The 16,852-nt window shown below is 42.0% G+C and overlaps 2 protein-coding genes across 2 annotated transcripts in view; one reads left to right on the top strand and one right to left on the bottom strand.

Moving 5' to 3' along the window:
* Positions 1-432: 432 nt before the first annotated feature.
* On the top strand, positions 433-16,111 carry muskelin (muskelin 1). The gene is given in 15 exon segments (XM_034979520.2): positions 433-596; positions 2,083-2,295; positions 2,796-2,997; positions 5,002-5,169; positions 5,171-5,195; positions 5,607-5,791; positions 6,107-6,221; positions 6,701-6,927; positions 7,243-7,406; positions 9,010-9,148; positions 10,264-10,458; positions 10,960-11,118; positions 11,422-11,661; positions 12,774-12,938; positions 13,252-16,111. Coding segments are annotated over 15 exon segments (2,505 nt in total). The 5' UTR covers positions 433-516; the 3' UTR covers positions 13,480-16,111.
* LOC117991896 (PX domain-containing protein kinase-like protein) overlaps positions 3,454-16,852 on the bottom strand; it is a 129,433-nt gene continuing 116,034 nt past the window's right edge. The window contains exon 12 of the transcript XR_011237935.1: positions 3,454-3,475. The gene's annotated coding sequence lies outside the window, so the exon portion shown is untranslated. The remainder of the gene's footprint in view (positions 3,476-16,852) is intronic.

The raw sequence follows: 16,852 nt of genomic DNA, 5'->3' as shown, positions 1-16,852 counted from the left end.
AGTCTGTGTTGTTGAGACCGACAAAACGTCATGTACAATAAGTATGAGTGACAAAAACAACGCTCTACAAAGCTGAAATGTGTTTCTAAAGGCCGATGTAAAAATATACCATCAGACCATCAGTTCAGCTCGAAACGTATGCTGCCACACTTTGTGCCAGTTGCGAAGATTTGACGCCTTTAGCTTTCAGTCCCCAATGATTTTTACCACCGAGTCTTGCACCTGCTCAAAAAGGCTAGAATGGAGAGCCGTAAAACCAGTTAAAAAAGCAGTCTGTATGTGAATGTCAATTAGACACTTGACATTGACAGTCGACCACATAGATAACACACTATATAGGTACAGTCGACCACCAGTCGACTAATAGTATCTATCCTATATGTTATTGGTCTGTGTCTATGCCTCTATCACCTCTATGCTATATGTGTAGGTATTTTTTAATTTTACGAAAACTGACTGAAATTTGGAATTTGTGACTATAAAATATATAAAACTGATCCATTTCTAGTTAAAAAAATGGATAATAAATACGAGACAGTTGTACTTAAGTATACCATACATAAATATTCAAGTTATTCTGCCAATTATTTACCTGAGTAAGTTTCATATTACGTAAATAAATAATTCTATCGGCTATCTTAGAATAATCCTGGTTTAGTAGAAGTCGCCGATGTAAGGAAATATAAAGTAAATACAGATATTTAGGTAGTTACATCGGCGACTTCGACTAAACCTGTAAGGAATCTTACAGATGATTTTGTTATTATAGTAAGTAGGTACCTACTGTTGGGAAAAGTTGAGATTTAAGTCTTACCTATTCCTAATAGGACCGTGTTTGGTGGCGCGCTCTTGGAAAGGCCTATGTCCAGCAGTGGATGCAAACAGGCTGATGGATGGATGGATGGATATTCCTAATAACTCGTTAACATTCTGTTGTCTTTACCTAAATTAACGGTGTGCAAATTAAATTAGTGTGCAATCTTATTTCCAGTCACAGGAAAGAAATAACATTTCTGTATATACTTAACTCTTAAGGGAACTGTGAGAATTGAGATATACCTTCATACAAATATGACCTGACCTGACTGCTCATTTATATATTTATTTTATTATTATTTTTCATGTACTTACCAAAATTGTAGTTACATAGTACTAATAAATTAAGTTACAGTGGAAATGCTTATCTCTAAACAGAGATTTTTTCCAGCTTCCCATTCGAGGTTGTGAGTAAGGAGTTGGAGTTCTAAAAATCCTTTCTTAGTGGGTTTCTACATTAAAATCCTTGATTTTCCTTAAGTTTCTAGACCCAGTGGTTTGACCAGCAGGGCGATTGTCTAAAACCTGCATCAATCATTATTACAATCTCAATTTGTTCTGATTGGCTGAATTTGTGCGATTCTTGTTGCAACAATGCATTGTAGCCAATAGTGAGCAAGCTTCAACCAATCGGAGGTGATTGCGATTGTCACACTGTAGCTGTCAAACTACCGCGGTAGGGCACCTGTATGTTGATTTGCCAGCCAGTTTCTCGTTTTATTCATACCTAACAATACTACAAATCCAAAAGTATGTTTGTTGGTTTTTCTTTTATTTATTCATTAGCATTCAATTACAGTTATTAAGGTGGATGCTTTTAAAGCTGTTACATGACCTACTACTACTACTACTACATGAGTCCAGTAAGCATGAGCACACTGTAACAGAGCAACAAATCAATGTGGTTTTTTGCATGGATATAACTAAAAACCTAGACAGTAATACAGGTTACTTTATACCCTGGAAAATTAAGTTTCCATGGAATTTTTAAGAAATCAGAATGGTCAATATCATGGGCATTATCGTGTATAGACTTTAACACGGTGTCCTGCGTGAGCGACGAATACTACACGACGCGACGCGACACGACGACGCGACGTAATGCGTAGGCCGCAAGTTGATTTGATCGTTGAGTTGAGTTGATCGCGTTCGTCGCGTTTGCAGCGTCGCGACGCGTAGTATTCGTCGCTCACGCAAGACACCGCATAAGAGCTGTGTTGTTCATGTGTAGTGGATGTCTGTCCCATAACTTATACTCTTTTTCAGAAACATAGTGGTAAATAATCCACCTGACCAGATGTCAAGATGGTTCACTGACAGTACTACTCCCTCACAGTTCATAATGCTGAAGCTAGAAGCTCCAGCAATTGTAGAGAGCATAATTTTCGGAAAGTACATCAAAGGCCATGTCAGTGATCTCAAAAAGTTTCAAATATTCGGTGGTACAGATGAAAATAATTTGTCATTGTTATTGACTGCGTAAGTTATTTTTATCCACACTTATGTTATGAAGCCCTTCCTAATAAAACTATACAGATTTAAAATTTTCTTGAAGTGTCGGTAAAACACTATCATGTAAATAACAGGTATGTACCACAATGAATATGATGATTTTTAATAATCAATATTTCAACTCGTTGTGATCATGGAGGAACTCATTATTTACATTACACTATCTCATCATCTCTATTTTTAAAAATGAATAGTTAAATATGTTGCTGATCGCAAATCTCGACAACAGCTGAACCGATTTTGCTAATTCTTTTTTTATAATATTCCTTGAAGTATGAGGATGGTTCTTACGGAGAGAAAAATTTGAAAAATTGCCTGAAAAAGAATCGACTGTTAGGCAGTAAGAAGATCGCCGGGGCAGCTAGTTTACTATAATTTGTTGTTATACTATGAATAAGTCTATATTCATTAGTTAAGCAATGATTTTCTAGATGGAACATTATGATTTACATTTTCTTATTTTTCAGTGGCTTAAAAATGGATCATGTAGCAGAAACTTTTAAACTTAGACACAGGACGTCAGATGGCCTATACTTGCCTGTTAGATATATAAAGATTGTGCCCCTTCAATCGTGGGGTCCTGCATATAATTATACCATATGGTATGTAGAACTGCAAGGGAAAATCCATGACGATTTGATCAACTCTGCCATGGACACAATTAATTTGGTAAGTATCTAATGTCATACTTTTTGCTAATATTTACTTATGGGTACTTTTGGAAAAAACTAATTAATTTCTAATTTTTAGGGTTCCGTACCTCAAAAGGAAAGACGGAGCCCTTATAGGATCACTTTGTTGTCTGTCTGTCTGTCAAGAAACCTACAGGGTACTTCCCGTTGACCTAGAATCATGAAATTTGGCAGGTAGGTAGGTCTTATAGCAGACATTCGGGGAAAAATGAATTTGTGGTTACATTCCATAAAAAAAATTAAATTGTGGTTATGAATTAATAATTTATATTTTCAATTTATAAGTAAGATCACTATATCAAGTGGGGTATCATATAAAAGTTCTTCACCTGTGCATTCTAAAACAGATTTTTATTTATTTTTATGCATCATAGTTTTTGAATTATCGTGCAAAATGTCGAAAAAATACGACTGTAGTACGGAACCTTCGTTGCGCGAGACTGACTCGCACTTGGCTGGTTTTTATTTATATGAAAATATTGTTCATTTTCGAATTCATCTGTGTGATATTATAGTATTGTATAAAACGGGTACATACCACAATTACTTACAATGTATTTGTACTCCTAAGGTTATTGATACTAACTATACTCCTAAGATAACAATGAGAATTATAATATAATTTATAGGGTTATTGGTTCCACTTGCCTTTATATTTCTATTTGTATGTGATTTTGTATCATGGTGATAGTAAAAATAATACCCGGCGGAGTTTGATGTGATGGTTCCAACAACTTTTTAGTCCATGTAAAGATGTGGATGTAGGTTTTTTAAAATTCTGTGGGAACTCTTTATTTTTCCGGGATCAAAATTAGCCTATGTGCTTCTCCGGGATGCAAGCTATCGCTGAAGCTTTCATCAAAATCAAAAATAGTTACACGGATGGGCAGTGAAAAGCTCATCCACAACAAATTGATTCTTTATCAGTTGGACAGTCAATAAACTTGAGAGTACTTAATATGTATTTATATTTTATACTCCGTTCAGATAACAATGAGAAGCATAATTTATAAGGTTATAATAATAAATAAATAAATTCTTTATTAAGGCAACAGAGACCCATATTTTGTTAGTATAGACAATGCTTAAAAACTATGTTAGTATAATCATTTTATTTTTACAACTATAATACTATAATTAAATACAGTACAAACAATGGTTATGGTTTCCACTTGCCTTTATATTTCAATTTTTATTTATTTACTGATGATGCTCCTGTCATTTGTGTTATGTGGTGCAATAAAGAATATACATACATACATGCATACGACTTCTTTCGCGTGGATTTATGTTTTTTAAAAAATCCATAGGAATTCTTTGATTTTCCGGGATAAAAGTAGTCTGTGTCCATTCCCGGGATGCAAGCGGTTCCTGTACCACATTTTATCAAAATCAGTTAAATAGATGGGCTGTTTAATACGGAGATTGCTTGCATCGCGGAAAGGGATATAGGCTACTTTTTATCGCGAAAAATCAAACAGTTCCTATGGGATTTTTGAAAAAACCTGAACCCTTTGAAGTCGCGGGGATCATCCTACTCCTAATAATATTGTAAATGTGAAAGTGTGGATGTTTGGATGTTTGTTACTCAATCACGCAAAAACGGCTGAACGGATTTGGATTAACACATAGGCTACTTTTTATCCCGGAAAATCAAAGAGTTCCCGCGGGATTTAGAAAAACGTAAATCCACGCGGACAAAGTCGCGGGCATCAGCTAGTCCCGACTAATATTATAAAGGCGAAAGTTATGTGTGTGTGTGTGTGTGTGTATGTTTGTTACTCCTTCACGCAAAAACTACCGGACGGATTTGGCTAGGAATGGAGATAGATTATACCCTGGATTAACACATAGGCTACTTTTTAGCCCGGAAAATCAAAGAGTTCCCGCGGGATTTTGAAAAACGTAAATCCACGAAGTCGCGGGCATCAGCTAGTCTGGTATAAAAATACACACGAAACTGAAAATTGTATTATTTTAGCGCAAAGAAGAAGAAGCGGTTCGAATACTGCTCAAACATTTGCGTCGTCGTCGCTACAAGGACGCGTTCGAGGCTCTGTCGCGGGAGAGCGGCGTGCGGCTGGAGGGCGCGGCGCAGGCGCGGCTCTGGAACGCGCTGGTGGAGCACGGGGACTACGAGCGCGCCGAGCACGATATTCGACGAGGCTGCTAAGGGTAATCTTTACGGCTCTAGCTTATAGCTCTCTCTTAACAGAAATATTTGATTCGTAGGCGTATTGGTGTGTCATCCCAACGTGTGTTTGGTGTTAAAATTGCGTTTTGACTTGACGCACATGAACAAAATAGCTGTGCATGGTGACATCATAATTTTGGCTGTAATAATGGTACGATTACACCTAACGAGTACAGTGGCGAGTCAGTGTCCTCGGCCGAGTACTCGGTTGGTATAAACACTTTAACGAGTGCAATTTCGCCACAATTTCTCAGCCACAGCACTGTCTCGGCCGAGTGACACTTTACTGTCTATTCACTACTCCGTAGGTGTAATCGTATCATAAGACACACCACTTCCCTTACTTTACCGTAATCGGATAAAGTTAAGCTAAAATACCTATTGCATTACAGATGGTGAACTGGACTGGTACATGTCATGGCAGCCCTACACGCCGGAATGGCAGCAGCTTTGCGGCTGCTCTGCCGAAGTAGAGGAGCGCCTGTGTTGTGACGAGGCTACACCCATACCTCCCGCTCGAAGGTCGCATCCCGCAGACCTATCTTGTGCAGACAGAGACCTAAGACATGACTTACCGGTAAGTTTTATTATTGTGTACCATATTTGAGGAAATAACTGATTATTAATTTGATGATAACGACTTCGTCTGCGAGGACTTAGGTTTTTAAAAATCCCGCGGGAACTCTTTGATGTTTTGGGATTAAAAGAGGCCTATATCTGTCCCCGGTATGTAAGCTAACTCTGTACCCATCAAAATCGATTAAATTGATAGATATCGGTTGTATTATAATCGGCGATGGCGAATCATTACATCCATACTAAAAAGTACAGAACAATCCCTTTTATCCTTTGAAATACCTGTCAGGGCATGTAATACAGTGTTTGTGTACAGGAGGTGTGCGTGAATGGGGCGGAGGCGCCGGAGCCTTGTGTTACGTCGTGCAGCAACTGCGGCAGCCGGCCGGGCCCGCGCGGCGGACACCAGCTTGTCGTCGACCCCACCTCAGGTATTAAAACGAGACAGCGATATATAGTTGTCTTGTTTTAACTGAAACTTAAGTCAAGAGAGCGTAATGCTCTATAGTCTATAGATTTCAGCCTGACTCAGCAATGCATTAGTGGAGTGCCCCCGAGTCCCGCAGCACTACCAACCGTTACACGCTGAACCTCTTTCAAATTATTTTTCATCACTCATATTCGAAAAATGAAAATTGGCGTTAATTTTGTTCCCAGTTTGAAATTTCTCTCTTCTGATTGGTTTGCGTTCGTGCTTTAGTATGTGTTTTGTTTTTCTCATAGGTAGTGATGAAAAATAAAAGTGTACATGTCTCTCGGGGCCAAAATATTTTGCGTATATTGAATTCCTCGCTACGTTCAGGATTATACATTAGAATCGTTCGCTTCGCTCTGAAGGCAAATTCGCTATCGCTAGATATCGCTTTGGCCACTTGTGACACAAATAACTATTGAAGCTCGTTTTTGACAGGTACACTTTACCTCTTCGGCGGCTGGAATGGCAGCGAAGACCTGGATGACCTGTGGAGTTTCAACACGACGACGGAGAGATGGACGCTGTTGTGTCGACATAGTGGCATGGTCGGCGGCCCCACGCCGCGTTCGTGCCACAAAATGGTGTTCGACCCGGTGCACGAAAGGCTTTACACGCTGGGAAGATATTTGGACAACGCGCAACGGGTGCCCAGCAATATGAATGTAATTAAAATAGGTCTTTATTAAAAATATTTTTACAGATGTGAGTCAATTGTTCTAAAATTGAAAAGAAACGACTGTAACTATTTCGTCGAAAACAATACCAAATAATTAAAATAAATACGTCGACCATCTTTGACTGCAAAATATACGTCATTTTCATAATCGGCTTCCGAAAAATGGACTTCACTTTGGAATTAAAAGTGATTGCAATCATCACACTGTAGCTGTGAAATGATGGTGCCTGCCTAATGTGGCAGTGGTGGTGCTGCTCTTAGCTGGATGAATTATCGCATCAATAAATAATAATTGTTTCAGAGTGACCTGTACATGTACGACGTGAGCTCTGGCGCGTGGTCGCTAGTGTGCGGCGACACGGCGGCGGCGGGCGGCCCGCGCCTCGTGTTCGACCACCAGATGTGCCTCGACCCCGACACACAGACGATATACGTGTTTGGAGGCAGGGTGCTGCCCGCTAACACGTGAGTTACACACAATCATTGGCCGTGAGCTCTGGCGCGTGGTCGCTAGTGTGCGGCGACACGGCGGCGGCGGGCGGCCCGCGCCTCGTGTTCGACCACCAGATGTGCCTCGACCCCGACACACAGACGATATACGTGTTTGGAGGCAGGGTGCTGCCCGCTAACACGTGAGTTACACACAATCATTGGCCGTGAGCTCTGGCGCGTGGTCGCTAGTGTGCGGCGACACGGCGGCGGCGGGCGGCCCGCGCCTCGTGTTCGACCACCAGATGTGCCTCGACCCCGACACACAGACGATATACGTGTTTGGAGGCAGGGTGCTGCCCGCTAACACGTGAGTTACACACAATCATTGGCCGTGAGCTCTGGCGCGTGGTCGCTAGTGTGCGGCGACATGGCGGCGGCGGGCGGTCCGCGCCTCGTGTTCGACCACCAGATGTGCCTCGACCCCGACACACAGACGATATACGTGTTTGGAGGCAGGGTGCTGCCCGCTAACACGTGAGTTACACACAATCATTGGCCGTGAGCTCTGGCGCGTGGTCGCTAGTGTGCGGCGACACGGCGGCGGCGGGCGGCCCGCGCCTCGTGTTCGACCACCAGATGTGCCTCGACCCCGACACACAGACGATATACGTGTTTGGAGGCAGGGTGCTGCCCGCTAACACGTGAGTTACACACAATCATTGGCCGTGAGCTCTGGCGCGTGGTCGCTAGTGTGCGGCGACACGGCGGCGGCGGGCGGCCCGCGCCTCGTGTTCGACCACCAGATGTGCCTCGACCCCGACACACAGACGATATACGTGTTTGGAGGCAGGGTGCTGCCCGCTAACACGTGAGTTACACACAATCATTGGCCGTGAGCTCTGGCGCGTGGTCGCTAGTGTGCGGCGACACGGCGGCGGCGGGCGGCCCGCGCCTCGTGTTCGACCACCAGATGTGCCTCGACCCCGACACACAGACGATATACGTGTTTGGAGGCAGGGTGCTGCCCGCTAACACGTGAGTTACACACAATCATTGGCCGTGAGCTCTGGCGCGTGGTCGCTAGTGTGCGGCGACACGGCGGCGGCGGGCGGCCCGCGCCTCGTGTTCGACCACCAGATGTGCCTCGACCCCGACACACAGACGATATACGTGTTTGGAGGCAGGGTGCTGCCCGCTAACACGTGAGTTACACACAATCATTGGCCGTGAGCTCTGGCGCGTGGTCGCTAGTGTGCGGCGACACGGCGGCGGCGGGCGGCCCGCGCCTCGTGTTCGACCACCAGATGTGCCTCGACCCCGACACACAGACGATATACGTGTTTGGAGGCAGGGTGCTGCCCGCTAACACGTGAGTTACACACAATCATTGGCCGTGAGCTCTGGCGCGTGGTCGCTAGTGTGCGGCGACATGGCGGCGGCGGGCGGTCCGCGCCTCGTGTTCGACCACTAGATGTGCCTGGACCCCGACATCGGAGTCGAGGCACAGGGCAGAGGCGTGCAAAGTGTGCTGCATCGCGGTTGCGACTAGTGCTTGATAGACTTTATAGACTAGTGCTTGGCTGCAATCAGACCTGTAAGCAATATGGTATGCAATCAGCTCGTAGTGTTGTTGCAGGGAAGAGCTGGCCAGCCCGCAGTACTCGGGCCTGTACGCGTACTACATCGCGCGCAACACGTGGCAACTGCTGCTGCCGGACAAGCACGACCTGGCGGCGCCGCAGCCCAGGGTCTCGCACTCTATGCTGTTCCATCCGGTACGCATCAACAACTAACACTTTCTGCATACTTTACTACTTACTAGCTTTTGTTCGCGACATCGTATCGCGGTATATAATTGTAATTTATAGCCTATGTTACTTAATTTTATTATTAATTCAATGAATACATAGACTTGATGTACACGCACTAAATAAAATCTGAGACTGGTGTTTGCAATTTGCAGCCAAAATAAACCGTAGTCTGAGCTGACAAAAATCATCGGCCTAAAGATTAATTGATTGATATACTTCTGGATAAAGTAGCGTTCTAATGGTAAAATAATTTTTAAAATAAAAAAAAAATTACAAAATAAGATACTTTCGAAAATATGGCTAACTGTCGTGCAGTGGCGTGCAGAGTGTTTGAAGCCAGGGTAGGCATTAGTTATTAGGAACCTGTTCACTGGCAAGTCATAATCAAAAATATGCATTGAGCCATTACAACTAGGGTAAGCAGTGCATTTATGCCTCTATGACCTGCACGCCACTGCTGTCGTGCTTGGAAAAAAAATATTTTGCAAGATAAAGCAAGCAAATAAATTAAGCTACTCTAAAAAAAGGTGTAGCAAATTCGGGACGCATGACTTGTGGGTATCCTAAATCCTAACCATACCTGTTCGGTTGCTCCTTAGTTTGGAGGGTTCCTGTTTTATCAGCTGCAATCATGGTTATATTAACTGCACTACAACTGCATCCAAGCAGATGGCTTACAATCCAAATTCAGATAGTATAGACCCTAATCGCAGTTCACGACAGTTAGGAAATTTGTAACAAAACTGTGAGGCTTCACCTACATTTGTCATTAGTTTTTGAAACGACTACCTCCTTCACCCCTAGAATATTTCGCAGATTCTTCATTCAGCAGGGCGATTTCGTGAAATCTGCATCAATCATTATTACTACAATCTCAATTGTTGTGATTGGCTGAATTTGTGCTATTCTTGGTGCAACAATGCATTGTAGCCAATAGGAAGCGAGCGCCAACCAAGCAGAGGTGATTGCGGTCGTGACATTGTAGCTGTCATTCTACCGCAATCGCGCAGCAGGATCAAAACCGAGAGTTCCCTCACACTAATTAGCTCTGCCCTAATTTCTAGTTTGTTTGTGAGCAGGTGCAGCGTCGCTTGTACATGTTCGCGGGGCAGCGCAACAAGGAGCAGCTGGTGGACCTGTGGTGGTGGGACTGCGAGCGCGGTGGCGGCGGCGCGCGCGCTCTGTGTGCAGCGCCCCCGCGTGCCCCGCTGCCCCAGGGCTTCACGCAGCGCGCCACACTCGACCCGGACACGGACGAGATACATGTTCTCTCGGTAAGAGCAGCTGTGGGATTTACCAGAGATTAAGCAAAGGGAAGGGGCAATACTGTGTATGGGTCTACTCTCAACGGTGCATGACATGGACATGGCTGTATAGAAATAACTGCATAACGCCTAGCGTGGAAATACTGCGACGGCGATTTTATAAACAACGTCACTGGCTATCCTTTTCACACCGCTCCCAATAGAAAAAGATAACATGAACACACAGTCGAATTGTGTACCGTTGTCGCATACTATTGGGTTATGTACTCCGCAATGTCAAAATAAACATTAATCTTACTTGCTATATCCATACTAATAAGTATTATAAATAATTGTGAAAGTGTGACTGTCTGTTATATTTTCATGGGTCAATAGGATAGTCGCTTTACCGATCTTGACCGAATCGGATACAAATATAGCATCTTGTAGTCGGGTATAAGATACTGTGTATTCCAGAGAATCAAAGATTTCCTAAGAAAAGGTTTTTAAATAAATGGTGTATTTTACTAGGGAATGAGCAAAGAGAAAGACAAGCGAGTGTACAACACACTATGGGTATTCTCTCTGCGGCGCATGACGTGGACGTGCGTGTATAGAAACGACTGCATCACGCCCAGCGAGCCCCGTCCACGCTTCGCGCACCAACTTGTTTATGACCCCGTCAGAAAGGTAAGATATTCGTAAGGTCTGAAAAAATCAAATTTTTTTTGGTTGCCTGTTAAAAGGGTAGGTACTTTTTGGCCCACTTGTACCAAACGTCTGAATCTGGTTCAGTAAAAAGGTTGGTGCTTAGTTCAATTTTGTAATGCTATCACTTTTTAGATGTGTTTATTCCTATTAGTAGGTTGTCGTATGGCACAAAAGCGACGGATCTAGAAAATTGTAGAAAATTAAATGAAGTGGGTATTGGCACCATTTTCTCCAACTTATTACTGATGTGTGTGCACTGTTAGATTTTTTACGATTTTACAGATCCACTATCTATTCGGCGGTAACCCTGGTACAGCAGCCAATCCCCGGCTGCGGCTGGACGACTTCTGGTCGCTGCGGTTGCGCCGTGCGTCTGTACAACGGGTGGTTGACTCCGCGCGCGCGGCGCTAAGGGAGGCGCGGTACAGGGAGCTGGCCGCGTCGCCGCAACTAGCGCCCAGCGCGTTGCAGTACTTGAGGAATGATGTACGCGCCGTCACCGACCATAGCGACCCTCAACAGGTATGTTGCTTGGGGGAATTTATGGTTCCGCTGCTTTAATATTTTTGTCCATTCCGGAAGCGAGCTAACCGATTGCCAAAGAATCGCACAATTGGGTATTTGACTCAATTTTTTTGTTCCTTTATTATAAACTAGGATAAAAATAATGACGTAAACTGAAAAAACTAATTAAATCTATCAAATAACAACAAAGTTATAAGCATTTAAATATTTCTGATTGGACAGAGATAGCGATATAGCTTTTTGACGTCACACCTTACTAATGCCATAGTACCTTCGTGCGGTTTCATACAAATTTTCGTTTTGCAAGAAAGGGATAGTAGACCAGCTCCCACTCCAAAATTAAAATGCCTGTAACTTTGTAAATCTTTGTTGGATTTTAATTTTTTTTTCAGCGTACATCATTATTTTTATCCTAGTTTATAATAAAGTAATAATATTTATCAAATTCCAAAGTAGGAAAATACTCAATTTATGATAGCCGTTGGGGTAGAAACGCGCGGTAGACTCCGCGCGTGTAGCGCTAAAAGAGGCGCGATATAGGGCAGGCCGCGTCGCCGTAACTAGCGCCCAGCGGGTTGCGTACTTGAGGAATGATCTACGCGCCGTCACCGACCATAGCCACCTCAACTGGTACTGTGTTTGGTTTTCTCTTTAGTAAGACGATATACTTGTTGTTTGTAGAGGTACCGGCCCGTTTTTAGGGTGCCTGTCCACTGAAGCGGAGTGGAGCGGAGATGTGATGAACAGACCAATCAGATTGTCGGTAAATAACGTGATAATTTTATTCCGTCATCTGACAATTTTCTGATTGGTCAACTATACACATCTCCGCTCCGCACCGCTTCAGTGGACAGGCACCCTTACGCTCATACCTGAATGAGTGGTCCCCTACTAAATATGTTCTGTCGGTCGGTATAGTCTCGATCCTGTCACCCCGCTATATTGCTCTGTGTAAACGTCCCTATCGAGGAATGTATGTCTGCGCTAGTACAGACTACGGTCTATTTGGGCTGCAAATTGCAAACACCAGTCTCAGATTTTATCTAGTGCTTTGGTCTAAAAGTGTGATGTAAAATGTTCATTTTTTATTAAGTCAAAATTGATTTTAGGTGGAGCACTTCCAAAAGCTAGCAACTGTTCTCTTCGCGGGCAGTGAGAAGCCTGAGAGCAGTGCGCGCGCGCTGTCGGCGCGTCGCGTGCGCGCGCTGGCGCGGCGACGCGCGGCTTTGCGGCAAATTGCACAATCTGGGGACATGGCGCAGGCGCTCGCTGCGGTAAGTATATAAGATAGAAAGAGATACAATATGATTGTACACGAGTCAGAGAGAGGCAGCTAGTGTTTGTTGCAAAGAGCAGTACTCGCGCTCTCTGGGGATGTGTGGCACAGCGACATGCGGCCTTGCGGCAAGTGGCACAGGTACGCACTGTAATAGGTACATGTATGAGAGAGAAGGATATATTAAAGTAAATGAGACAGAGAGAGATAGTGTTGTTTGCGGGCAGTGAAAAGCTAAAAAGCAGTGCGCACGCTCTTTACAAGACGGGTCATAGTGCTGTTTTCAAACCTTCTCTTTTTGTTTTCCCCAGGTATTAGGTGCGGATGATACATCGTTCGAGCCCACGGAACCGTTCGAGGAGTCGTCGTCGCCCACGCCCGACACGTGGGACGTGGGCAACGACGAGGACGACGCGCCCGACTCCACCGAGTGGGACGAGCGCAGCAACCGTATGAAGCTATACGATCAGCTGTGCCAGTACTTCCGACCCTCCACCGTGCCGCCCAGTGCTGACGTCACAGACCTGGTGCACTTGTAGACTGATTTGATAACGGATTTTTACTTAAGCTCTAGAAATAAATGTATTCTAGTTAATAATTTTTAAAAGTGACATTCTATTAGTCCAATGCAAAACATCACAATCATTTTCATCACTTGATTTTTACTAAAGAAAACAAACAGTCGCGAGCTTGCCATCCTGTTTTGCCATCCCATACAAAACTGTCATTTATGCTATAACATAGGATAGGAATATATATGGAGATGCCGGAATAGACTATAATGCTGTGTAGGCCGGGTGCCATCCGCCATTTTGTGAGTTTAGTCTTGACTCTTGATAGTACTTCACAGGCGCGCACTCCCTAATGGGCAGCCATTTTATAAGATTTTTTACTGTAGGTATAAGTCCCGGCAATTGCTAATGCGCGTGGCCGCCATTTCGATGTTAATGAGACATGGTTCCAGCGCAATAGCAATTTGCGGGACTTATATGCACCCTGTTTTCGTAGGTATGGCGCCTTCATGTGTTTCTTATCTCTCTGTGTTATAATGACGGCGGCGATCAAGTGTCATCATGACAGTTAAACGTCAAAAGTTTATAGAACCCGAGATAATAATGCTAATGTAAAAGACGTAAGATCGTTTATATTGACCGTTCACTATAACTTGACGCCTGACGTTATGTTGGCACCATTGCAAATCAAATCACACAATAATAAACCCTAAGTTCTAAGGAAAACAGAAAACATACCAATGCAAATGGTGCCATTATAGTGAACGGTCAATACTCAATAGTACGTAAGATAGTTTTTAGAAATTAATGTAACATGTCAAAGTGTAAAAATTACGTAATTAAACTATTAATACTATTAAAATAAAATAAAAACTAATACAATTAAAAAATTAAACGTAGGTTTTATTTTGTATGTATCACATAATTTAATCATAAATATTGTAGATATATACAGGATGTAACCAGAGCGCTATCAAAAAGTAGCATTATTGTTGTACTATCTAAACACAATCTAATACCAATAACCATTTGCTTCATTTTGTAGTTTTAGTGATGTAGTATTTTTCAAACCCGCAATGTATAGCGCTCAAAACTAGGATCAATGCTCCACCTACGCCGTGGCATTGACTCTGAGGGGCCTACTTACGCAACGTTCCTTGACCTGTAGCGTCAGTCAGAAGTTTTATTTGCAATATATTGTGAACTTTTACAAAATATAAGATATCTTTTTATTAATTTTTTCGCGTTTTTTTTTTGTGGTATCATTATCAGTAATCATAAGTACTATCACCTGTCTTCGTTTTTGTTAGCGTTCTGTTTACAACCTGCATAGGACATATTTTTTACTAGTACTAAGTAGTTTACTAAGTAGGTTCTCTACACTTTTAATCCTATGTCCAATTTTGTGGTTGTTTATCCCTTTTGTTTATCATTAACAAACAGACAAATATTTGCATTTATTGTTACTTTTTAACTTTTATACATCATTTGATTATAAGGAATTGTCTATGCAATAATATCACGTTTTTATTTTATGGGCTGATTTTTCAATCATTTTATTATATAACCTAAGCAATAAATAAAAGATTCCCTTTATAAAAAGTAAAAACTGCTAAAACTATGTGGCGATTGAAAATTCGGCCCTTATTATTGTATTTGTTCAAAGTTTTGTCACCTAATTAGTATGTGCTCACAACTTAAATGTTTTAAGAGGTATTCAAACAGCTTAAGCGCGCCTCTGTGTCAGATTTTATCAATCCATGCATCTTCAAATTTTTTTATCAGGGTTTGCTGATCATATAATAAACAAACCATGATGAAAGCATTAGAAACACGAGGACGAATATATGTATGTACTGTATATACGCATATGTATGTACGCATTCTTATCGTAATTGCCCATTGTACAAGAACCACACAGTTAAAGAACTTCTAACAAGATGTCGAGGCTTCGACGTCGCTAGCAGGCGTCAAATGTCCCTACATTTGACGCTAGGTAACCTATGAATGGCCAATTTTATTCCACGTCACCCATAGCCTAATATTTGTATTTGACATATTATCGTCGATTCAGGATCACACTGTGAGCTCCCTCACTCTAGTTCACTCTGTCATAATCGATCGCTTCAAACTGTGACTCATGACTCATGACATTACTACAAAGTACTAAAGTAGTAGTAACTATGTAGTAACTAGTAAGTAAAGTAAATTGACATTATTACAAAGTACTTTGTGACAGAGTCATGACTATTTCAAGTTGCCCGTTTATGGCCGCTCTAAAATAGGTATAATGCATACAAATGAGTTTTAACCCGCCATTTTAACTTTGTGTCAACTGTCATGACAAAAGTACGATTTTAGTCTATATTTTGAAGGTGAACCGTTTTTTAGATGACAGTTGACACAAAGTTACAATGGCGCGTGAGAACCCATCTTGTACGGGCTATATAAAGAAAGCTTATACGCATACGTAAGGATTGTATTGACGTAATTTAGTTTTCGTTTTTAGTATGTAAATATTACAAGTAATATTTTTTTAAGGGATTACTGTGATATAAAAATTATAGTCAGCAGATCTAATAACGATAATTGTGTATTATATAGTATTGTGTAATCCATGTGCATTTACCTACATAAAAAGATTGATTTTCCTTTTGCATTTTGTTTATTATTACACCAACCTCCTAAACTTATTAAGACAAGTCGCGGTAGTCATCAACAATTAATATTTCAATTCTATGAAATGAAACAACACATTTTTAAATATATCATTTAATATTCTCATACTTGATTCATATCAGTCATTGCGACAACACGGAGTGCCTTGAATATAAACCTCTGGCATGATATGTTCCCACTCTCTCACTCACGGCATCATCTGCTTCCAACGGACATTGATAGCGAATATACAAGTGTGACATGTATTTGAATCTCACGATAATCGAGATATTTTTTTATCTCGTAAGCTCTTTTTAGTGTTATTGGTTATTTTTAGTACAATGGTACGGAATCCTTCGCACTTGACCGCTTGTAAGAATCATTTTCTAGTACCTTCTCCTGTCGGACGTTTCGCAATCATTAAGGCTAACTGGATTTTGTTCACTGTTGCCCTAAACAGGTTCTTACGCCAGGATAAATAGGTCATACGCAAGAATACATAAAGCCATCTTAAACTGACTATAATATTCCCTATTTACCTCTAAGCTTTGTTAGGAGTTAGTACGATAATAATAGTTCGAACCCCACCTGGGTTTGAACCATTGATCTTTAACATGACGTCGGTCCGCTTTTTGATCGATGAGCTATATTTTGAGCTTTCGATGAGATTCAAATAGACAAAGACAATATGTAATCTGATGCTTGGTTTTTATCTGTGCTAAAACGAACTACGATTTTTTGG

The sequence above is a fragment of the Maniola hyperantus genome, chromosome 20, assembly GCF_902806685.2.
Source record: "Maniola hyperantus chromosome 20, iAphHyp1.2, whole genome shotgun sequence".
Lineage (NCBI taxonomy): Eukaryota > Metazoa > Arthropoda > Insecta > Lepidoptera > Nymphalidae > Maniola > Maniola hyperantus.
The sequence above is the reverse complement of the archived record's forward strand: the minus strand, read 5'-3'. Positions and strand labels throughout refer to the sequence as shown.